General features: G+C 46.1%; 2 protein-coding genes across 22 annotated transcripts in view; both read right to left on the reverse strand.

The window, feature by feature from the left end:
- LRP11 (LDL receptor related protein 11) overlaps positions 1-11,017 on the reverse strand; it is a 48,241-nt gene extending 37,224 nt beyond the window's left edge. For all 6 annotated transcript variants that reach the window (XM_032485137.1, XM_032485133.1, XM_032485135.1 and 3 more), the window contains exons 1-2: positions 10,243-11,017; positions 3,206-3,363 (exon numbers count right to left, since the gene is read on the reverse strand). In XM_032485137.1, the coding sequence (XP_032341028.1) occupies positions 3,206-3,363; positions 10,243-10,876 (792 nt within the window). In that variant the 5' untranslated portion in view covers positions 10,877-11,017. The remainder of the gene's footprint in view (positions 1-3,205; positions 3,364-10,242) is intronic.
- A 439-nt stretch (positions 11,018-11,456) lies between these two features.
- Positions 11,457-19,571, reverse strand: LOC102503920 (retinoic acid early transcript 1E). Of its 16 annotated transcripts, none has more exons than XM_032485146.1 (7): positions 18,829-19,571; positions 18,370-18,415; positions 17,550-17,652; positions 16,675-16,938; positions 16,143-16,421; positions 15,354-15,491; positions 13,333-14,242 (listed from the first exon to the last, which is right to left on the reverse strand). In XM_032485146.1, the coding sequence occupies exons 3-7, from the start codon at positions 17,623-17,625 to the stop codon at positions 14,133-14,135; spliced, it is 867 nt and encodes a 288-aa protein (XP_032341037.1). In that variant the 5' UTR covers positions 17,626-17,652; positions 18,370-18,415; positions 18,829-19,571; the 3' UTR covers positions 13,333-14,132. The 16 variants fall into 16 exon arrangements, 15 of the variants coding, with proteins under 15 accessions (XP_032341039.1, XP_032341037.1, XP_032341036.1 ...); XM_032485145.1 differs by having other exon boundaries at positions 17,550-17,740; positions 17,952-18,415; XM_032485141.1 differs by having other exon boundaries at positions 18,370-18,463.
- Between the last annotated feature and the right edge of the window lie 3,682 nt (positions 19,572-23,253).

Genomic DNA, 23,253 nt, shown 5'->3' on the forward strand with positions numbered 1-23,253 from the left:
TTTTTTCTGACAATCTTAATCCACAAAATGAGAATGAGCCTACATTTGAGGTTATTCTCAGGATTTCAGATATGTCTAAATTGCCTGAAACTGACTGGGGACTCAATCACTAATGGCTATTATTATGATGAAGTCATGGTGGGATGAGTTAACTTTGGGGGCATTCATGAATGGACACCATTATAAGACAGGTGCAGTTTGGCACCCAACAGCTCCTCTATTGCAGACTTTGTCATTTAGATGGTGGCTTTATAATTTTAGTCTATCTGCTATCACTGTTACACGCTTGGCTGGGGAATCAGTACAGATTTTCCTCTTGATGGCACTGCAGTCAGCCCTAAAAGCCTCTAAGAAATGCCTAATTCTGTTTCTTCTTTATAAATATCTTCAGTAAATTAAATACTGAATCATCAGCATTAGTTTTACTCAGCACTCATATGCACAATTCATTGTTTACAGAATAAAGCTTTTAGTAGCAACTATGAAAAGCTAAATGATAATAGAGACAGATTTGCAGCTGCTTGAACAAATCTATCCCAAGAGTGCCCGTTAACAGTCAGTGTCCATCTCAAGAGAGCGCTCAGAGTGGTCTGAGCAATGACTTGTCCGTGCATCTTTCCTGATCGATCTTAGTTCTCAGAGATTTCAGTAAAGATATAATAATTTTGCAGCTGACACAATGCACAGAAGAATAATCAATAAGATGGATGACATTCAAAGTTCAGAATTATTTCTGTTGTAGATGAAAGCCAAAAACTGAAATGTAAAAAAAGATAAATATAAGGTCCTGCACTCAGGTTCAATAAATCACTTACACAAACGTAGGAATCCATCACCGCAGGCCATCAGAACAGTTCGTGTAGAAAGATGAAGCAGGTTTTAGGTGATCCTGCTAATGGAAAACTCAACATGAAGCTACTGTGTGAAGCAGCTACTAACATAGTTTATGTAAACGAATCTTCATTAGTAGAACAGAAGACAACATCTGGATCACAGGAAGTAATAGTCCGGGTCAGGAAGAGCCACAATTTACATACGGGTTTCAATTAGGGATGTCAGATTTTAAGAAGAGCATGGATGAATCTGAGAAAAGCCAAAAGAGGCTGAATGGTGGGCTGTGTGAAAATCAATTCATATGAAGAACATCTGAAAGAACTGGGAGTGTTGAGCTCTGAGAAGACTATTCCAAGTGGTGACATTCATTAAAAAACAAAACAAAACAAAACAAAACTTTACTGGCTGATACACAGAACTAAAAGATGTGTTCAATGCTTTTCCAAAAAGAAGACCCAGCACCAATACATAGAAGTTACAGGGAGGCACACCCTACTGGCCCAACAATTAGAGCTGATTAGAGATGTCATGCAACATGATGTGAAATAGTGAGCTTTCCTCTCTGGAAATACCAGGCAGAGACTGGATGACCACTGGAAGGGATGCAACAGCAGGGGATCTTACATGGACAGGAGGCTGGGTGAGATGCTGATTGAGGGTCCAGTCCTGTTCTAAGACTATGTAACTGTTGAGTAAATCAATGTACCTGAATCAGTCTTGAAGGACTAGCTAATTATTGCTCTTGTTTTTGTTACAATAGAATAGAAATCAGTGCTTCCTCAGAGAGGGAAGACCCTGTGAAGACACAGGGAGGAGAAGACAGCCAACTACAAACCAAGAGGAGAGGTCTTAGAAGAAATCAAGCCTGCTAACACCTTGATCTGGGACTTCTGGCTTCCAGAGCTGTGTGAAATTGCTGTTGTTTAAGCCACCCAGTCTGTGGTACTTTGTTACGGCAACCCCGGAAAACCAGTACCGATTTTCCCCACCTCCCCTGACTGAAGTGATCTGGATGAGATTTATCCGCCTAAGCCAGGAAACACTCTTATCTATAAAGGGTTAATAAAAAACCACTTTCCTCAAAACTCAAGACTCCCCGTGATGATCCAATAATTCCACTTCTGGATATTTATCCAGAGGAAACAAAAACACTAACTCAGAAAGATATATGCACCCCCATGTTCACTGCAGCCAAGATATGGAAACAACCTAAACGTCCATCAATGGATGAATGGATAAAGAAAATGTGGTGTGCATATATATGGGCCTTGAGGGCATTATGCTAAGTGAAATAAGCCAGACAGAGAAAAATAAATACTGTATGATCTCACGCTTATATGGAATCTGAAAAAACAACCCCCCCCCCAAAGACCTGAGCTCATAGATAAAGAGAACAGATTGGTGGTTGCCAGAGGCAGGGGGTGGGGAATGGGCAGAATGGGTGAAAGGAGTCAAAAGATACAAACTTCCAGTTATAAAATAAATAAGTCATGGGGGTGTAACGTACAGCATGATGACTATACTTAACAACACTGTATTGTGTATTTGAAAGCTGCCAAGAGACTAAATCTTAACAGTTCTCATTATAAGAAAAAAATTTGTGAGTATGTGTAGTGACGGATGTTAACCAGACTTATTGTGGTGATTATTTCACAATATATACAAGATATATCGAGTCATTATCTTGTGCACCTAAAACTAAAATAATGTTACATGTCAATTATACCTCAATAAAAAAAAAAAAAAAAAAGACTCCCCGTGTGCAGGCAGCCACAGAACAAGTGATACATTCCCATCTGCAGCAATCCCAGCGCAGCTCAGAGAAGACTGATGGAAATCAGTGAGGAACACTGAATAGGAGTGTTTGGTGCCACCTTCCCCTTCATTTATTAACTCATTTGTCTCAAGCAGGCCTGACTACTAGGTAAGGTGGTTGCTTTTTAGGTCATGGGAAGAATGAGTTCATTCTATTGTTATTTTCCTCTTTATGCTCCTTTGTCTTTTTCAAATTTTCTACTTAGACTCTGAACCAAAAAAAAAAAAAGAAATTAAAAAAATTTTTTAAGTAAGCTGAGTCATCAAAACAAAGCATGGGTCTTTTTTCTTGAAGTGGTTTTGTGTTCAGAAGAAGTCAACAAAAGAGCATCAAGAATGAGGGTAAGCTTCAAAACAAATGATTAAGATCACTGTTCCCTCAGTAGAAAAATAAATTCATGTAATAAAACATTTTTTCAACCATCATTTTTATGCTTTCTCTATTTTATACCTCTTCTGCTAGCTTATAGACATGTTGGGAACACAAGTGGAGGGATATTACCAAAGACCACGTCACTGAAACATTAGTTTTCATTACAATGACTACATGAATTACCTTCATGTCCACTGACGGGTCTCCCTGCAGCAGTGTCCACTCATACTGGACGATGGCATGGTCATCTGTGCTCTCACGGCCATCCAGAATCACCCCATCTGTGGGCAGGTGCAAAACCACATCCTGCCCGGCCTTGCTAAGTGGAGGCTCGTCCTTTTCTGTGAAAGAAAATAATCACAAGAGAGATTATTTCCTATTTTGTTTCTAACTTATTAAGAGAGGTATCTGTTTGCTAGCATAGATATAGCCCAGCAAAAGAACTAGCAAGAAAATGTATAGCAAGTGCAAGTTATTTTCTTAATTATTTCACTGTATTCTCTTCACATAATAAACAATAAAATATACTATGAATATAGAGTTTAGTGATAATACATGCAGAAGAGGAGGTGTGGGGTGTTAGCTATTAGCAGTAGCAAGGACAAAGTTGTGGGTATGAGACAGTACTAGGCCCCTCAATCTGGAGGAGTAGTTTTATTCTCTAGAATGAAATTTTCACTTAATTTATAAATAAGTTAAGTTCAAATGAATTAAATGAATTTATTTAAAAGAGATTTTGAAACAAACCTCCCCAAAATTTACCTCTGATGTAGATTTTCTTTTTTTCTTATCTTCAAGTTTTAAAAATATAAATAATATAAAGCTGTTCAAGGAAAAGGAAATAAATTAAATTTTGGAAAGTTAAGGCAAGCTCTGGGATACACACAAAATAAAATCCAGATAGAAATTCTCTGGAATCCAATTTCTCATCGATGGAAATAAAAGAGGTTCATAGCTTGTAATAATTTTTTTAACAGAAGCTGGCAAAGAGTTTCTGAGATACCCTAAAATAGCAAACAGGGATATATTTACCTTTGATCATTAATGGTACTAAATAATATTTAGTGTTCACTAAATAGTAATATTTAACTCACATCTACTTCAGTGATGACTCATAGAAGCTATCAGATACAGAAAGAATTTCTAAGAGCAAATTTGTGAATATTTTAATTGATTTAAGCATCTTACCCAAATGCACATATATTTTAAAGAAATGTAGTAATGTAATGTAGCTCGGAAAAAAAAAACAAACTCTACAGGTTTTTTAATGCATCCTTTTTGGCTTGCACTATTTCCTCCCTCCTCCAGCGCCAAAGCTCTGGTCCAAATTCTGGCTTAGACTAGTTCTTCCTTAGTTTATTCTGAATGATGTTGCACAAGACACTGCTTTCTTCTCATGCAGCCAAAGTTTCCTCCCAAGTAAACTTCTAAGGGTCAATCAGATGCCCAGTGAGCAATTTGGGGTTAGCAGCAATCCTATTAGTTTCTCATTAGGCAACAAAGGGTAGTCACTGCAGTTGGATGACTCTTCTGGAATGATAATCTGATTGGGTCATTTCCTTGCTTCAGGGGATGTCCAGAGACCTACCTGACCTACCTGTGCAGCCCTATCTCGTCATCTAGTGCTCCTCTCAAGTCCCAGTGCCAGGATTTATGTCAGGAGGGGCTTGCAGCTCTTAGAGCTGTGGCTTTTCTGAATGAGAATGCCGCTGCCAGCCTCAAAGACAGATGACTTCTTTTTTTTAATGAGCAAGTTTACAAGGAATAAGCACATTTGCTTGCCAAAGGGTACACATACCTATCGAGAAGGTAAGTCCCATTTTTACAGTTACTGAAAACAATGAGGACCCGTAACTCCGAATTAAATAACCCACATAAGCAACCCCTGCTTTAGAAGAAATTTGATCTGCCTTTTTACACGTGAGCAAAGATCCGATGCTTAATGTCTTTATTCTACTTCTCCTAGGTAAGGAGAGAGATGGCAATTACATTACTAATAGGCCCTTTTACACTTTTACAGAGAACTTTCCTTCGCTTCTGGAAGGTTCTCACTTTCCACACAATGGTTTACCACTTAACAATTCTGGAATCTTATAATTCAGCAGTGATACATTATAGTTAGCAGCTATCTGCATTAAAACTTATTTTAAAATACCATTTTTAAGTAGACAAACTAAAATATACCTATATGATATAAACAGCAATGACACTAATAACGTATTTTTAGGTCCTCAAAGATTTAACCAAAAATATTTAAGATGGAAAAATCAGGTAGGTAATCTCTGAAATATCCCACATATTATAAAACTAATTAATCCTGGCCCTCCTGGAAGAAAAAACTCATCACTTTAGTCATTTACTTTTCTTTAGGTAAGCCTTAAGGTGTGATTTATGAACACAGTGAAATCCTCATGTTCTCTAAATTGGTCCCTGTCGTATTTGAAATAACAGAACTACATTTCCTCCTCAGTTTGAGTCCAGGCAAATTACACTGTATAATGGATTTTAAAATAAGCCAGAGCTTATCTACCCAGAAACAGGCCTTAGAAATAAACAAATGACAACAAGAAGAGGAAATGGTGTGCTATCATTAAACAATTTGTGATGAAAAACAAGATAAATGTAACTTTGAATTTTCATTGTAAAAATATAATAAACCAACATTAAGTACTATAGAAACATTGACTTCCTTTGAAACCTGAGCACACTTGATAAACTCCACAGAGGTGAAATAAAACTCATTCCAGTTTCGATGGAGCACATCAAGGTGGCATTTTATATGGAGAAAGATATTGTTAACTACTCTGATTTACAACACTGCTCTGAACAGAGCCTTAACAACAAGAAAGAGGTCTGTAATTTGGGTTTTACCTTGTGGGCACAAATGATACAGCCAAGGCTGAGGATACAGAAGTGGGGCCAGACTAACGGCAGGAGGCTTAGGTATTATGGGTCAAAATCCATGTTGGTTTTTCTGTTTGTTTGCTTTTGTGGTTTGTTTTTTTTTTTTCATTGTATTTTTCTTAATAGCAACAATTTTGGAAAAAATTACTCACAACCCCAATATGGTTGTCTTCATTTTTGGTGTGTACTGTTCTAGTCTTTCTCCTTCTAAGCAGCTGATAGTAATTAACAGCTACCATTTATTGGGTGATTTCTTTGTACCAGGCAGTGTTTTTGAGCCACGGTTTTGCTCAACTTTCAACAGCCTCTGAGGCAGGGACTGTCATCTGCCTCACACTCATTAGGAAACTAGGGTCGGAGAGGCTAGCTTAGTTGCATAAGATCACACAAGTGATAAATTTGTTAGTCCAAATGTCAGCCCAGATCTGTCTAACTGAAAAGTTCTGTCCTTCCCCTGTACTTGGGGGGCATTAGATGTATATTCTGGTTTTAAATAGTAAATATAAAGATACATCCTGAATTTAACCTACTAACTTATTAATATATTCTATTTATTGATATTTATTCATATATCCCAGCATTGCCAGTGTCACTGTATAAACTTCACAGTTGTCATAACAGTTTCTCAACCTCTACTATTGGACATTTTACTTCATTACCACTTTTTTTCACCATTATTAATAATGCCATAATAAACTTCTTTGCTCATACTTTTCCTTTAGCATAGTTTTCCTAAAAAAAAAGTACTTCAGGAGAATGAATATTTTAATGGTCTCTGCTATCTTCTCTGATTTCCAAAAAAGTGGTATTTACACTTTCAGTGACCATGTAAGATTATATTAAGTTCTCCATTAGCATGTCAATGTAAACGTAAACTTCAGAGTAAACTTATTGCCAATTTAATCAGTATAAGTTGGTATTATCTGCATCTTGATTACTTCAAAGGTTGAACATTTTTTCATAATTATCAACTACATGTCCTCTTTTGGGAACTGTGTTCATATCCTTTGCTCATTTCTTTTTGTTTTTCCTCCTGATTCACATAAGCTTTCTATTAATATAATAAATGCTTTAATCTCATATTTTCTCAGACTCATTTGCAATTCCTTTTGTTTCCTGACATAATGAAGTTTTAAAAATGTGTATATAACACATTCTTTCTCTTTGTGATCTCTTGATTAGAAAGTTATCTTCCCCCCATATGTGTAAGAGCAAGTTTATTTCCTTCAAATCTTCCTATGTATGGAGTAACCTATGGTGTAATTTAAAAAAAAAATTCCATTCTTTAACCCAACTGGAAATTCATTTGTGCGTGATCAGAGTTGCAGGTCTAAATGTATTTTCCCCACCATTCCCACCAGTTGTCTCAATATTACTTATTAAGCACAATTGTTTGCTACTCTTCTATGATGTTTATTTATAACACAAAAGGGACAGGTTGAAAATGTGAGAAATGTGAGATAGGTCGAGCACGTGTGGAGAGATTAGTCTTGAACCTTCCTAAATCAACTCCTTCCTCTGTACTTGGGGGTGGCAGTGTGTGGGCTTGCAGAGGGGAGGACAGAGCACTGCCTGAAAACTCTGATTTTTCCTAACACAGAAAGAGTCCTGACTTCTTAAATTACAGAGGGTCTACCCAGAGATCCCAGTATTCAAGCTGAATGTCCAGTGGAAACAGCAATAGAGGTTCTGGTCCATGAGCCCTTGGAAACTATTCTCAGATTCCTCTGGGGTCCTAACCACTCCTGTCTCTTTCTCCTGCTGTTCTTCACATTCATCGGAGAACCCAGTGGCCCAACCTCTCCAGTCAGCCACGCAACCTAACCAGGGTCATATAACAACGTCATGTACATGGGTGCTGCCTTTATAATTCACAAAGCACGTCCACCATTGATCCTCACAGCAGCCTGGCTGGAAGGCAAGGAAAGCACTCAAGGCCCAAGAGGATTAGCAGGGACCCTCTTGTGGAAGAGCTTCAAGCCCCCTACTCTGACCTTTGCACACACTGCAGGCAGATGCTGTCATTTCAACACACCTCTCTCCAGCATCCTCCACTCATTCCCACATTCTCCCACAACCCCTACGGCCACCTACTCAGTCCCAGCATGGAAACCCAACCATGGATGTGTCTGCTTCCAGGTGGCCTGGTGCTGCTGGAGAAAGCACTCAAGCTGCTCCAGAACACAGCTCACAACTCACATAACACAACACACATAACATAGCTCACTACTCACCCAACACAGCTCACAATTCACAGAACAGCTCCACAGCTCATGTGCTACGAGACCCTCCAGAAAGTTACTTTCTGTCACTAAGCCTTTGAGTACAGTGGGGATTATAATAAGAATCCAGATTTTGAGGTGTTTTGAGGACAGAGTTCATGTGTCTAAGGAGCTTATAACAGTGCCAAACTCAATAAAGGTGGCAACAAACAGGGCTGATGGGACCCGCTATAAATTTGTGCTAGCCCATCCCACCTGGCCCCTCACCATTTCCTCATGATCTTCCCATTCCCCTCAGTCCCCTAACAGATTCTCTGCAAGAGCTTTTCAAAACCGTTTTCTTACTACTTTAGCCTTAAACTTCACCTGCTCACAAGATTCAAAAAAAGAAAACAAAAACACTCAAGAAGGAAAAACTTAGTCTCAGAAGCACAAAGAACTTCAAGAGGTTAAGGGTCTGGGCAGGGAAAACGCAGAACACTTGGCTAGGGTAACCTCTGCCCTACCTGCAGACAGAATGAGGGTGCTCTGGGTCTGAGCTGCACGCTTCGACGTATCCATACCACTGGGGATCTAAGTGTGAGCAAGACAGTGTTTTTCCAGAATAAAGACCAAGCCCAGTGGCCATTTATATGTACCCTTGACCATCTAGAAAACTGAATTTCTAGACAAACTCTCCCCAATGAAGGGAAGGGCTAAAAAGAAAGTGGAAGAAAAAATGACTCAGAATCTTCTACTAGTAAACTGAACTTTCCGCCCCCCACAGGCATATTCTTCCCTTGTTTATTTTCCTTTTGGTTTCCCCTGGCTTATAGGAGCTCTCCCTTTTGGCAATGTCGGTTTCTTCCAGATGGGCACTGAGAAAAAGGGAAAGGGATTTTGCTTCTTTGTGGCTGGGATTTTTGAGTTCCTGTTTGGGCAGAGGAAAGGGGTGTGTGTGTGTGTGTGTGTGTGTGTGTAACAGCCATGGGTGTGCTCAGGGATGCTGGTGGGGGTCCCAGTGAAAGCGCCTCCTGCCTCCACTTCAGGGAGAAAACTCTAGGATCCTTCCCAGGGTCTGCGTCAAGGCTGAGCAGTCTTAGGGTGACCTTTTAATGTTTATTCCCCTGGAGGTAGGTAGTGAGGTGGGCCATTGTAGATACAGATTTCCAGATCCTTCTCTTTAGACCCAAAGGTCATGGAGACTCCAGATGTCCAAAGTGGTTGAGGCTCTGCCCGTCTAATCTTGTTATGGTTTCACTCTTAGGTTATTACAAAGTAAACAGCAACAGAGTGCAGTCAAATACACTGAGCTGACCACAAGCAGACCCAATCAAGGTTTTAGTCCCTCAGTGACCTTAATCTCCAGCTGTTACAATTTTTTGTGTGTCTCCAGTATGTGTCTTGATTCTCATTCTGAGCATTCTTAGAAAGTAAAACTATAGAATGCAAAGCATCATTTTAAGCTCCTTTTCAAAAGGTGCCTTAAGCTTTCTTATTTTCAACTAATCAAGTCCCTTCTTTTCCCTCTTTACAAAAGAAAAGCGTACTTCATGGGAATCAGTTGGATCTACCTCAAAATAACCTGACACGTGTCTCTTCCCATTTATGTCTGATGAAAGCAACTATAGGTGGAATCATAGGGCGAGAGCCAAGCTAAGAAATCAGGGTGTGCTATGAGCAGCCTGGCATCTAATTAGATTTTGCTCTTGCAATTACTTGACACAAACCATGACTTATAAGAATCTTTGAGAATAAAATAAACTTTTTGTTTCCTGAACTTTTCTTCTCCTTTAAATTCGTGAATCCTCTCAGATCAGCCTCCTTCCCTAAGCTTAGAAAAATTCCAGAAGCAGCCTACCGTGCCTACTTCTGCCCAGTCTACTGGGGTTTCTCCGAAAACATCCCTAGGGTGAGAAATCAAAGCCACTCCTTTACATGCCTGCAAGTAAGTCAGTTAACTTGGATCGAGGGTGTTTCTTTTCTGACTCGGCTGAGGAGGTCCCAGGTCTCCTGCCTAGGCGGGTCTCCCAGATGCTGCTACCAATAGGTCCAAGGACAGCGACTGCAGGACCCAAGCGGCCTGGCCCCAGCCTTCTCCAGTGGAGCGCTTACCCAGCCGAAGCTCGGCTCGGCCGGTGGCCAGGGCGCCAGCTTCCAGGCCTTCCTGCTCGCCCTCCGGGACCCGGCTCAGGCTGTAGCTGCTGTAGCCGCGGTGCAGCGCGAACTTGCAGACGCTGCGGCCGCGGGCGGTGCAGTTGAAGAGGTAGCAGCTGAGCGCGGCGGCGGGGGCCGGGAGCCGCCGGGGCAGCTCCACCACGGCCACGGAGCAGCGCGGCTCGAGGCAGCAGGCCGCCACGCACTGCCGCCAATCCCGCACGGCCGCCGGCGCCCTCAGGAAGCTGGCGCCGGCCGCGATGGAGTCCTTGGTGCGGATGATGGCGTCCGGCATGGCGCTGTAGCCGCCGCCGCCCGGGCCCGGACAGCCTTCCTGCGGGCCGCCGCCCGTGCGCAGCTCCAGCTCCAGCTCCTCCTGCGGCCGTTCCTGCTGCAGCTGCCGGCGGAACTCCTCCAGCAGCTGCTCCACTCCCGAGAGCTGCGCGTGCAGCTCGGACAGCGGCGCGGAGGGCGACCCAGCCGCGCGGCCGCTGGGCAGCCACAAGCACAGCAGGAGCAGCCCGCGCAGCGCCCGGTGCCGCGGCGGCCGTCCGCGCCCCGAGCCCGCGCTCTCCCGGGCGGCGGAGGCCATGGCGACCGGCAGCAGAGGAAGCGAGCCGAGGCGGGGCCGCAGAGCGCGAGGAAGGCGGGAGAGCGCGAGCCCTGCGGCCCTCCTGCGCTGCCGCGGCGGGTGCTAGGCCCCGGCGCCTCAGAGAGCGGCCCGCCCGGGGCCCGGCTGCGTCCCCGAGGCCGCGGGCGCGCAGTCGCCGGCGGGAACGGCAGCAGCTGGAGGCATGGCCAGCCCGGCCTGGCACCGCCTCTAGTCCTTTCTGGGGGCTTCTGGGCGCAGCGGCGCCTGTCTGCCCCAAGCCGAGGGGCGCTTGGTGCGGAAAAGGCGACCTCGGCGAGAATCAGCACCCGGGGAGGGAACAGTGGCCCGGGGGCGGAACAGTGGCCCGGGGGCGGGGCGCGCCAAGCCCCGCCCACCACGCCCTCTCTCTGCTCCCGTTGACCCCGCCCACACCCACCCATTTCGCGGTTGAGGGAAGTAGTCTTGGCGGGAGAGCGTCCCCTAGAGGGATCTGCGCCCCCTGCCCTCCGAGTCTGGGCCGGGTTTGTGTTTAACGCACTGCGCGTTATTAGTCAGTCCTCCTTGGGTGTCAGCTCAAAGGGTTACGCGCGCTTGGGGAGAAGGGGAAGGGGGTTCACAAATCCTTGGCCTGCTCCAGAGGCAGGGCGTGCTCAGCTAGGAACCGGGGATCACCAGGCACCATCTTCAACCCTTCATCCCCAACGTCCCTGACTCTCCCGATCTTAGGTCCCCAAGATGTTCGGGGGCAACGTAAGGCGGCGGCGCTGTGGAAAAGTACACAAATAATAGTCGCAGTCAGTCACTTTTACCCAGACATAACTATAAGTCTGAACACAGGCCATTCTGAGTCCTCTCTACAGCGCGAGCAGAGGCCATCATCTTGGGTCTTGCAAGATCTACAGAGTTGTGTTCTACACGACATAATAAGGTACATGAAAATGTCCAATTCAGGTAATGCTACCCGAGAGTCTAGCTGCCTGTGACCAGCTCCCGCTTCTTGTTTATTTCTGAGCCCATTTCTGTAGATTCAATTTTCTCCTGATTATGAATCATATTTTCTTCTTTTGACAGTTTTTTTATTAGAAACTTGAACGTCGTGAATTGTACATTGTTAAGTGTCTCTGTTTTTTAGGAGGGCAAGAATAAATCACTGGATAGGAAAATAGAAGTCTTTGCTATAATTTTTATTTCCAGAGCTGACATTTGGGAACCCACAGCTTTCAGGTCCAGAACAGAGTAGGAGGCAGAATTAGAAGGTAAAAATAGAAAGAGAAAAGGAAAAAAACTAACACAATATTTTTGTCATTCACGAAACATACAGTAAGTTTCTGAGTGACTTTGAGGCTGGAAAAAGAAAAAAAGGCCTCTTAGCCCTGAAGGTTGTGTCTGGAGGCCAGCACTTTGGGCTCCAGGTTCTTCCGCTGTAAGACGTTTACCCCACACGACTGCAGCCACTTTGAGATGCCCAGGAAGCAACGTAAGGTTTCCTTTTTGCCTTACACCTCAGAGCCTGAGAAAGCTCGTTATGAGGAAAAATTTTCACGTGTGGTGAAATTCTCCTTGAAGGTATTCAGACCCAGCAAAACTTCTAAAACTAGTTATTATAATAATTATTAAGTATTAAAAATAAACAGATATAATAATATAATGTTAACTAACAATTGTATATGATCTCCCAGTTTGCAAACTCTTTCATGACATGATTTCATGTAGCCTTTGCAAAGGCGTTAGATGGACACGTGACCTCACTCCTATCTTAGGGACAACGATGGAGCCTCAGTACAGAATGAGACCCAGCTCATTTCTTCCATGGTGGGAGGACAAGAAAGACGGGGACAGGACTGCATTTCTCAGGGACAACATGTCCAAGCCCTTCCAGCACAGCCAAAGTTTCCCCACCTCGCTAACTTCACAATCTTTTGAAAAAGTGGAAAAGACAATGTTTTGTTTACGGTTAAGAGTGGTTATTTCTAGGGTATCAGATGGGAGCACTGAAGGGGAATGTTCACATTTTGACTTCGTAAGATTTTATATCACTTGAATATTTTACAGTGATTTGTGATAAAGGAAATAAATTATCTCCAAATTCTAATTCTTTCTCCTTTCAGTTTTTTAGAAATAAAATATCTTTGATTTGAAAGCTTAAATGTCACAACCTTATGAATGGACAGAAGAATTTTTATGTGAGGATATAAATTCAGGACTGTGATCTGAATAGATGGAGATGTGTCTATATTTTAATGATCTCCAATAGATGGAATTGAGATTATTAAGGGAAAAGGTCCAGCAAACTGAGATTTGCACTTTGTTGGTAGATTATTGTGTGTTGGAATCAGATTGTCATCCTAGTGACTGACTTAAGTGCTTTATAGGCATTTTAAAAAGTTAAACTAGTGCACGTGAAGTGCTTAGAAAGGCATCTGACTCATGAAAGATGCTCAATAAATGCCAATAAATATTATATCACATTCCTCCTTTTAATTTTACAGGTAAAAAACCCAGGCCCCACAGAAATGAAGAAGCTTCTGCACAATTAGAAGACGCATAACCAGCTGAAGCCGGAATCTCCCACACCCGCCAGCCCAGCCGTCATTGCACTAAGATTCCTTCCCATCCTCACCCTTTTCATGGCGTCTGCTCTGCCCACATCCCTGGAGGGGCAGCCCCAGCTCCCAGGTGACCCAGGCCCGTCCACTGCTGATGGACCCATGAGGAACCCCTGTCCCGAGCCCAGCGATCAGACACTGTCTCCCAGGAACACAGAACTTAGATTCGAGGGACAGTGGAACCAGTGAGGGAAGTGAAGCTGGGAACCAGGTGGGGCCACCAGGTTGGGCAACCAGGTGGGATCCTGTGAGGGACGATGGGGCAGAAGAGCCGCTCAGCAGAGGGGACACAGGGAGTGGCGGGAGGGGCAGGAAGAGCTCGGGGTACACACAGCCCTGAGAGAGGGAGAGAGTGAAGGCAGGAGCTGCCTGACCACTTCCTAGTCCCCGCGGCTCCCCTGGGCGCCTCCCGGGCCTCCTCCTTGGATCCGTTGCATGGGCTTGTACGCCTTGCAGCTGAGTGATCTAGATTTGTCCTGGTAAAATCTCTGTGGATTGCGAACAGGAGACACTCACTTCAGACTGGCCTGGGGAAAAGGGGTCACAGTGGGTGGGCCTGTGAGACGTGTCACAGGCAGGGCAGGAAGGGCAGCTGGGCCTGAAGGAGGGCCTGGGCCCCAGGCAGCTGGTCCCAGGTGCTGCTTCTCCCTTCAGGTCAGGGGGTCCTGGCTCTGCACCCCTCTGTGCACATGATTCCTGCTTCTCTCAGAGTCTAAGGGGTTGTGAAAAGTCGAGACATGCTCTTCAGTCCTGGAACCACCTTTTACCCTCAGAAAAGAAACAGGTGTTTGTGCTACATTCTGGATCATTTGGGCTCCTGCCTGTTGTCTCCTGATCTGAGATGCTGCCCACCAACCTTTTTGTCTTCTTGTTTGTTATTCTCTCACCTGTCACATCAGCAAAAGCAGTCAAACGAGGCCAAAGAAGACAAAGTCGGAGTGTGTCACGGGCACACAAAATCTCTCAGGTGCTGGCGCTCCCACTGAAGGGAAGGCCTGTGAGAGGCTATAGGGAGGCCCCTCCCAAAGGCGGAGGAAGATTTTCTTCCCCCTTCAGTCTAGCACGTGCTTCCCTGGGGCGGCCTGCCCCTCACCTCTGCTCAGCTCAGCTGTGGCACCAACATTCACTGGAGCGGCCCTGACCTGCTGCTGCCCGAACATGCAGGCCTACAGCCCTCAGGCTCAGGGAGCCAGAAGGAGGCTGAGTCAGCAGCACCCAGTCCTCTGGAGGGGCCCAGCCTCCTTGAAACCCTCACTGTGAGACCTAGTTTCTAAAAGTGGCCTTTTCCCTCCTTCCTGGCTCCCCAACCCCCTTTGCTCCTGGGAGTGCAGCATAAATCCACTGGCTTGGTTGAGGTAGTTAAGCCCTTCTCATATTTTTCTCTGCCTGGATCGGCAGCCAGACTGTCATCAAGGGTTGGGTTTTGCCAGTAAGAGGTGGTGAAACATCGTAACCTTCTCACGGTCCGGAGAAGGAATATCAGATAATGGAACAGCTGTTAGAACATTAGGAAAATTGTTGAGCTAAATAATGCTGACCTCAGAGAACAAAAAACGTTTTCACCAAAAGACAGGGGAGCCCTGGGTTAGACCAGATCAAGAAAACACTCACCATAGGCCTTGTAGAACTCTGACCCTGGCCCCCACAGGAGAAGGTACTTTGCCCCTCCCCTCACTGCACTATTGTGCTGCCCAGACCAGCCTCTGCTCCCAGCCCGACTGTGGAGTGTGGGGGCTCAAGACATAGAAAGTGCATTTCTATGTAGAGCTGGATCAGTGGACAAGAGCTTAGGGGAGGCCTGTGGCTCACCTCTCCCAAGTCCTTGCCAGATCATGACCTGCCCAAGAGCCACAGGCCAGCCTGCTTCTCACCTTGGGTGGTACGTGACCTCCTGTGGTTTCTGATGGTGATGCCAATTAGGACTAAACTGACGAAGATGGATGGGATGACCCATGCCATTAACTGGAGGTCTGTAGACTGCTCATTATCTGAGGACAGTAATGTTGGTGCTAAAACAAACATAAAGCAAAAACCTTATCAGATCTAAAAATACACCTTCCTCAGCACCTTCTGTTCCCGGAGAGCACATGTCCCCCCACATAGTGACTGACTCTTTATGTGAAGTCACCCTGCCAGGTCCTGGGGAGGAAGATGAACAGACGTTGTGCCTGGTCCTCATAGAGCTCACATCTCTCCTGAGGGAGGCAGCAAATGTCCATCTGATTACCATTCAGGCAGACATGCTTGCTGGGGAAAGACCTTTCTGAGGACAGATCTGGGGGTGCTTAATTCTGTCTGGGGAAGGTGGTGAGGGCTTCGTAAGAAGTGACATTTGAGCTGATAAAGATCACAACAGGAAGGAGAGAAGGAAGGCCTGGAAGCACAGTGATGCCTATACATTTGGGGATCATCTAGCAGTGCAGGGGGACTGGATCATTGGTTATTGGGGGGAGGGGGCTCGGGGCTCCTGAGCTGAGGGAAGTGGGAAGGGAAAGGAGGATGGTGGGAAATCCTATCCTGTGCCCGTCACTCACTCTCCAGACAGGGAGACCACTAAGAAATCAATCACTCAGTCAATCCATCATCTTTTCAATTCCACACACACCACATCTGCACAGGGAAGGCAGAGCTACTACCTCCTCCACACTCTGCTCACTTACCTGTGGGCTCCGGCTCCAGCCTTTCCTCCCAGTGTTCTAGGAATTCCTGAAACCAGTGATTACAGTCTCCCACGGAGGTCTTCCTGAAATACTCTGCCAGTACCTGGTCGTTCTCCCACTCCTCGATCCCTGTGTCTCCAGGACTAATGACTGTCCACTTCATGTTCATGGCGTCAAGCAGGAGGGCTGTGTGTCTGTCGACGCTGAACTGCCAGGACGCACCAGTGCATCGCTCTGCTTCACGCCGACAACACAGCTCGGTCTGCAGGGTGGGAGGACCTGCCATCCCACAAAAAGAATCATCCTGGACCCTCCGGAGCCCATCCTTCCCCAGTGGCTCAAGTGTCTCTGCACATTAGGGGCCTGTGTTCTTCTCCCCATGACTTGCCCGCTCTTGCCCATTAAGTGCATCGTGTTCTATGGTTGGACCCGTGGTCAGTTCTTTCAAATAAAGCCCCTTCCCTGCATGTGCTGTGCTCTGTCCCCTCTCTTGCTGACTGTCTCCATCTCCCCACCCACTTCCCACACTTACCCCTGGTCTTGTTTTTGTGTGGTTTCAAGACAGGCAGCATCATTCTGAGCTCTTGCCCCACCTCTGCCAGTGTCTGGCTCAATTCTGTCCATGCTTTGGTGGCAGTTACTTCCTTCCCCAGGAGACCCAAAGGTTTGACCTCGTTGCTGTCAGTGTCATAGTGGAGGAAAGGCTTTGTATCCACCGAGCCCTGAACCTCACACCAGGGCTGTCCAGGTCTGGACTGTGATTTGATGGTGAGGTCGAGGCAGAGAGAATGAGCATCTGTGAGAGAGAAACATAGGGGTGTCCCCAGAGACGCCTCCTGAAGGGCCTGGCTGCAGAGGGAGGAGTCTCCATCCCAGACACCCTCCATCTGCTGCATCCTTAGTTCTACTTCACCTTTAACTGAGGATTAATAAAAAAAAATTCATGCTACCATGGACCCCTCAGGGGCACAAAATGTTGCCAGGAGGATTCTTCTGACAAATCTATTTAGCGTTAGGTTCCAAGTTCTGAGGTACAAAAAAGTACAAGACAGTCTCTATCCTCCAGGGACTTAAAATCTGCATGAACAGGCAGGACTTTCCACAAAGGAAAAGACACCATAGGACACATGTCACATACAGTAATCACTAAAGGCTTCCTGGAGTAAAAGGTAGGATTTGCCCACAGGGAGAGAGTTGTCACAGGAGCACTGGAGCAGGGATAACGCCTCTGGCTGGGGCCAGGCAAAGCAGGTGTAACATCCTGGGCAGCCAGCCCAGCTGAACCACACCCTCACTGTTCTAAGTGAGCACCTGGATGCGCACCCACCAGTGTGGTGCCCTTTCCCTTCCCTCTCTCCCTCCCATTCTCCCCTCTCCCCAGCCAGGTCTGGATCCCAGGACACTCACTGCCCAGAGTCTTGTCGAGTTTTATAAGCTGCAGTATCAGCAAAAGAAGACGTGTAGCGTGAGATGTCGGCAACATTCTTCCCAGCAGTTTTAGGACAGTAACCTACAAAAGAGGCCTGGTGTGCATCTATGTACCTTCACCTCTGAGCACTGCCCCGAGTCCTCAGTCCAAGATGACTGAGGAAGCTCTACTGAAAAACAATGCAAAGAACAATTATACCACGGGAGTGTTTTGCAAGTATTCAGAACGTAATTCCTCATTAAAAAAAAAAAAAAGAGGTAACATTTAAAAGTAAATTCACTTTGAATAAACTTCCTCCCCTCTACAACCCCCTCAACTCCCAAAACCCTTTTCCTCTTGGAGCAAAATAATGTGAGCCCCTCTCTTCTCTTTCCACTCACCGTTTCCTCTAACCTCCGAGATAACTTCCTCTGGTTTTTGTTTTGTTTTGTTTTGGTTTTTTGCAGCTTCTTTTGTCTCTTTTCTGTCCCCCTTCCACCGTCTTCTCATATTTTCTCCGACCTCCACTCTCCCACTCCTAACCTTTCAAATTTTTTCTCTTTAATGATTCAGATTCACTCTCACCAAGTACACCCCACTGTTAAATCAAACTAGCTGCAGGTCGCTGGCATCCGGTGCATCAGAGACGGATGGACCGCCGTGCCTGGCGCCTCCTTGCGGGCGCTGGGCCGCACTCTCCTCGGCTGAGGGCCATCTGGTCCCGGCGTCCGCCTGCCTGCCTCGCGCCCCCGCCCGCGCGCTCGCGCCCGGTAAGTAGCCACGGTGGCGGGCGCCGCTCCCTGCACGTCCGGCACGTACCCAGGGTGGCGAGCCGGCTGTCTTCTGGCTCGTGGTCTAGCGCGTGCTTGTTTGTGAAAAAGAAAAAACACAAGTACGATAGAGTCCTAGAATCCTGTTAGAGCCGAGAAACAAGAAAAGCCAAGGCGTTATTAGCCTCTGTTCACCGGCAAGTAGCAAAATCCTCGAAAGGCACGGGAGGCGCAAGCTCAAAGCAAAGGTGTAGGACTTCCCCTTCTTCCTCACTGACTGGCAGCCCCGACCCCCTCCTGCCCGGCAGCGCCCCCCATCCCCACTTCCGCAGCTGTTCCCCCCACCCCACCCCCAAACTCCCAACCCCCTCGCCCAGGCAGTCAGTCGAGCAGGTGGGTAAAAGTCCGCGGGGCTCGGAGTTGGTGGCTTCGGGACGGCGGGAGAAGACGGAACCCTTGGGGGACCAGCCCAGGGGTCCTACTAGCCGTCCACTCCTCCCTTTCTCACCCGCAGCCGGGGTCCAACGCTTCCTGTGTGTAGGGCGCGGTCGTTGACAAGGGAGGCCCCGGGCCCGCAGGCAGCAGCCGGGCCACGAGGGCGGTCCTCGCCTGTCCCGGTGCACCCAAAGTTGCTCTCACAGCTTAGGAGATCGTCGGCATTTGCAGACGTCCCCGAGAGAAGTTCCGGAAACTCCCTTTTCTGGGTTTTCAATCTGGATCCCTCTTCTCTCGCATCACCCCCAGGCGTCCCGCGGCCCTGGCTCCGCCAGAGATGGGCCCACTGCGTCTTGAGCGGCTTGGCTGGGATCCCGACCCAACGCGGCTGCGAAGAGGGGCCCGGGCGGAGGCCGCGGCGCTTGGGAAACCGCACTCCTCCGGTGAGGCTCGCGGGGCCGGAACACACAGCCTTGGGAGGCTCGCGAGGGCTTGGAGCAGAACCCGAGTGCGAGGTTCGCCGCAGGGGCGCGTCAGGGACGCCCGGACGGTCACGAGCTTCCTTCCTCCTATCTGCCTGCGCGGGGCTTTGGGGTCCTGGACTGGAGAGAGGGACCGGCAAAGGGAAGCACTAACGACTTCCCAGTCTCTTATTTCCAGGACCTGTGGCCCTGTCCCTCACTTTTCTATCACCCCCTACCGTGTTTCCTAAATACTTCCTGACGCACTTTTCCCTACCCACCTGGCTGCTGCCACACGACAGTCATTCTTGGATGGGATTCCTTGTAAATTCAGTTAAATAAATAGATAGATAAAATAAAGTACATGACACCATGAATCTAATTTATTTTTCTGACTCTCCCTCCCCACTTTTGATTTCATTAATCTCACCGTGACTCTGTTCTAGGTTATCTGCGACCAAGGCCAGGACAAGTGAGAGGGAGCAGGTTGCCACCTCCACTCTCTGGCAACATTCCTCCCCTGCTCCTCATCTATAGTGGTCCCCACATTCACCCTTGAATCTCCAGGGTCACAGATGCACAGGTTTTCCCCCAGCACACGTGCACCCACTCACTTCACACTGCCACCCACACTGACTCTGTTGTGTATTGATTTGATCTGATTTCAAATCTACCTGTTTATGACCTAAATGAAGTTGTTCTAATCCACTTGTTCATGACTAAGACAAAAATTTAGTTTTGGGTTGTTTTGATACAAGAATGATGAAAGATGTGTCAGAATGTCATCATCTCATCTCTGTGGTTCATAAGCACTTAGCAGCTCAGCTGCTGAAGATGCCTGTTGGGATTGTCAGAAGAACGTGTGGTGAAGCAAATATGGCGAAGGAACATTTAGGTTACAAATACTGAGGGTTTGTGAGGAGTATCCTAGCGTTTCAGACTGGGCAAAAGCTTCCCTTTGCTGATCTAGCTTTCCGAAGTTCTTCAGACTCTTGCTTCTCTTGGTGGGCAGTGGTGTTACAGGATGCAGCCGTCTCAGGAAAAGAAGGGACATGAGTTCCTGCCTTGGGGAGGCACTCGTCGCCGACTAACTTACAGATTTACTCGTGCAACCTACCTGCCGCAAATACTTGAGCCTTGATGCTCTTGCTACAAGGGGCTGTCATTTTGCACCGGCCGTTGAGTCAGCCCCGGGTTGGTTAAGCCGGCAATTCCTGGACTTTGAAGGAACCATCATATAAAACGTACACCCCGACAAACTTTGGACTTTATTTCTGTCATCTCCCCTTGCGTGGAACAATAGTATGTTTCATCAACCATGTGTTTGGAGTATGTTATTTCTTTATTGGCTTATGAAGAGATATTAACCTGCATGCTATTAGCTAGTGAAATTTCCACGGTGAACCCATGTTAAACAAACTATCGGCAAAGGCAGTCTCATTTTCTGAGCTTAATTTGCCACCCTGGAAACAAAATACGCCCCGTCTCCATCAGCTCTATCCCAGCCTAACAGGAGGGTTCCAATTTCTCCACATCCTCCCTAAGGCTTTTTACCTTCTGTCTTTTTGTGGGTGTACAGGGCAAGCTCCGTGGTTTTGATTTACATTTCCCTGACAGCTGAGGATATCGAGCCTCTTTTCATGTGTTTATTGGCCATTAGTGTACTTCTTTTCTACTCAAATTCTTGTCCCATTTAAAAATTGGTTTATTACCTTTATATTATGGAGTGTGAGTTCTTTATATATTCTCAATACCAGTCACAAGATACATGACTTGCAAGTATTTTCTCCCATTCTGTAGATTGTCTTTTTATTTATTTACTTTTTTTTTTTTTTTGCTGGCTTTTTTTCCATAGTGGGGGGGTAAATAGGTTTATTTATTTATTTATGGAGGTACTGGGGATTGAACCCAGGACCTCGTGCATGTGGCACACACTCTACCACTGAGCTAGACCCTCTCCCCTGTCTTTTTACTTTCTTGATGGTGTCCTTTGAAGTACAAAATTTGTAATTTTGAAAAAGTCAACGTAGTCTATATTTTTCTTTTGTCATTTATGCTATTGGTGTATTTAGGAGGATTTTGCCAAACCCAAAGACAAAGATTTACTCCTATGTTTTCCTCTAAGACTTTCATAGTTTTATCTCTATTATGTACGACTATGATTCATTTTGAGTTAAATTTGTATATGGTGTAAGGAAGGGGTCCACCTCATTCTTTGGTATGTGGCTGTCTAGTTGTCCTCCCAGCACCATTTGTTGTACCAACTAAAAATCGGCACTTGTCATCTGCCTATACAAGGATCGGATCACATTGGCACTTGCCATTTACCTCTGCTTGTATTACATCATGAGCTGCTGCAGCTGCTGGCCTCCAACACACCCTAAAAGGAGTTCAAGGTGGAGATCAAAAATGAGTTATTCTTGCAGGGAGGCTATCGCTCAAGTGGTAGAGCGCATGCTTAGCATGCATGAGGTCCTGGGTTCAATCCCCAGTACCTCCTCTAAGAACAAATAAATCGAATTACTGCTCCTCACCCTCCCCCCCCAAAAAAGAGGTACTCTGGAGAAACTGGTAGAATAGGCCTTCAGACAGTGAGATATTTTCAGGAGAAGATTTTATGAGCCCCAATTCTTGCATCTCCTCATATCTAGAAAAGCACTAAAATCATTAACGGTGACATCTGCTCCCCATGACCAGCAGCAGCCTCTGCCTAAACGTGTGCCTGACTGCATGTCCCCCCTCCACTGAAGTCATATACACTACTGAGTTTTCTCCCGCCTCTTGGGAATTGTGTCTCAGAGCTTTCTGGGATGCTGGCTCTCAGGCTATAGTCCTCACTTTGCCCCAAATAAAACTTAACCCACAACTCTCACATTGTGTGATGTTATTTCAGTCGACAGTTTTGGTGACCCCACAAAGGGACCCAGAGCGGACTTCTCTCCTTCACCTGAACTCTGTGAGGAACCGGAGCCTTGGTACTAGCAGAGGCCCCTTGCACCCGTCCACCTCCTTGGGGAGTCCAGATGAATTTGGGTGAGTCTCTCCTGGTTCTCAGATCTCCCATATTGGTTGATGATCCTGAGTTTTATTTGGCAGTGTATCCATGTACCTGGTCCTCCAGTTGAGAGCTACTGGGAGGAAATACCCATCCAGTGGAGATGTGCTGGGTGAGGCCTGGCTGAAAGAAACCAGTGTCTGGACTGAGTGGTTAGGTAAGAGGCTGAGCTGATGCTTTTCCTTAATTTGGCTACCTCAGTAGAAATCTTCAGGGATAAAAGTGAAATTTTATCCCTGATAAATTCAGCTTTAAAATGAGAAACAGAGTCTTTCAAACAGAGAAACAGGGGTGTCAGAAAACCAATGTCCAACTAACACCCCAGCCAGATTCATGTAGAGAGCTCATACTTACAAGTACCTACTTAATTGGGGAAATTATCTAAAGGAGATCTTGATCAAAATGGCCAAATTGGGGGTCTTCTGATATTCCAAAATTAATATTTTTGCATGCAGAGTTAGAAAAAGCTGGCCATAAGATCAAGCAGACCGAATGGAATGCTTACTTGATTGGTGTTTAGAAGCTTCTAAAAGAAGAAATGAAAAAGTAATTATTTTTTGCAGGAAACCAATAAGAAATTGCTTGAAACTATATCAGAAGTAAAAACAGTTGCTAGCACTGACAGTCTCTCTTTCTGGTCCTCCCAGGTAACCTCTTTTATCTGAATTGCCTGGTCCAGACGCTATCTCTTTTTCTTTTCCATCTCTTCCACCTTCTGCTGTTCCCTCTTCCCTGCTAAAGAAGGATTAAAAAAAAGTCAGAGGTGATGATAGCTCCCTTTAAGGAGAAACCTATTACAGGAAGAGTGTTTACGTACAACACCCTGGACTGAAGCAGAACTAGAGTCTTGGCTAAGGAATTTCCCAGTCCAAGTCACGATCCATTGGTATTTGCTAAGGAGTCTGATTTAACCATCTGGACCTACAGGCCTGGGCTTTCAGGCCTATGCCAGTTAATACAGCTATCCGTTTCTGAAAGCAAA

Source organism: Camelus ferus, chromosome 8 (assembly GCF_009834535.1).
Source record: "Camelus ferus isolate YT-003-E chromosome 8, BCGSAC_Cfer_1.0, whole genome shotgun sequence".
NCBI lineage: Eukaryota > Metazoa > Chordata > Mammalia > Artiodactyla > Camelidae > Camelus > Camelus ferus.

What these genes read in the sequence shown, in the direction of transcription:
- LOC102503920 (XM_032485147.1), bottom strand. Translation starts at nt 17,625, where the DNA reads ATGTTGCCGACATCTCACGCTACACGTCTTCTTTTGCTGATACTGCAG. An exon ending in ACTCGACAAGACTCTGGGCA is followed by an intron (nt 16,939 to 17,549) that starts GTGAGTGTCCTG and finishes TCTCTCTCACAG; the next exon opens with ATGCTCATTCTCTCTGCCTC. An exon ending in ACACAAAAACAAGACCAGGG is followed by an intron (nt 16,422 to 16,674) that starts GTAAGTGTGGGA and finishes GTGGGATGGCAG; the next exon opens with GTCCTCCCACCCTGCAGACC.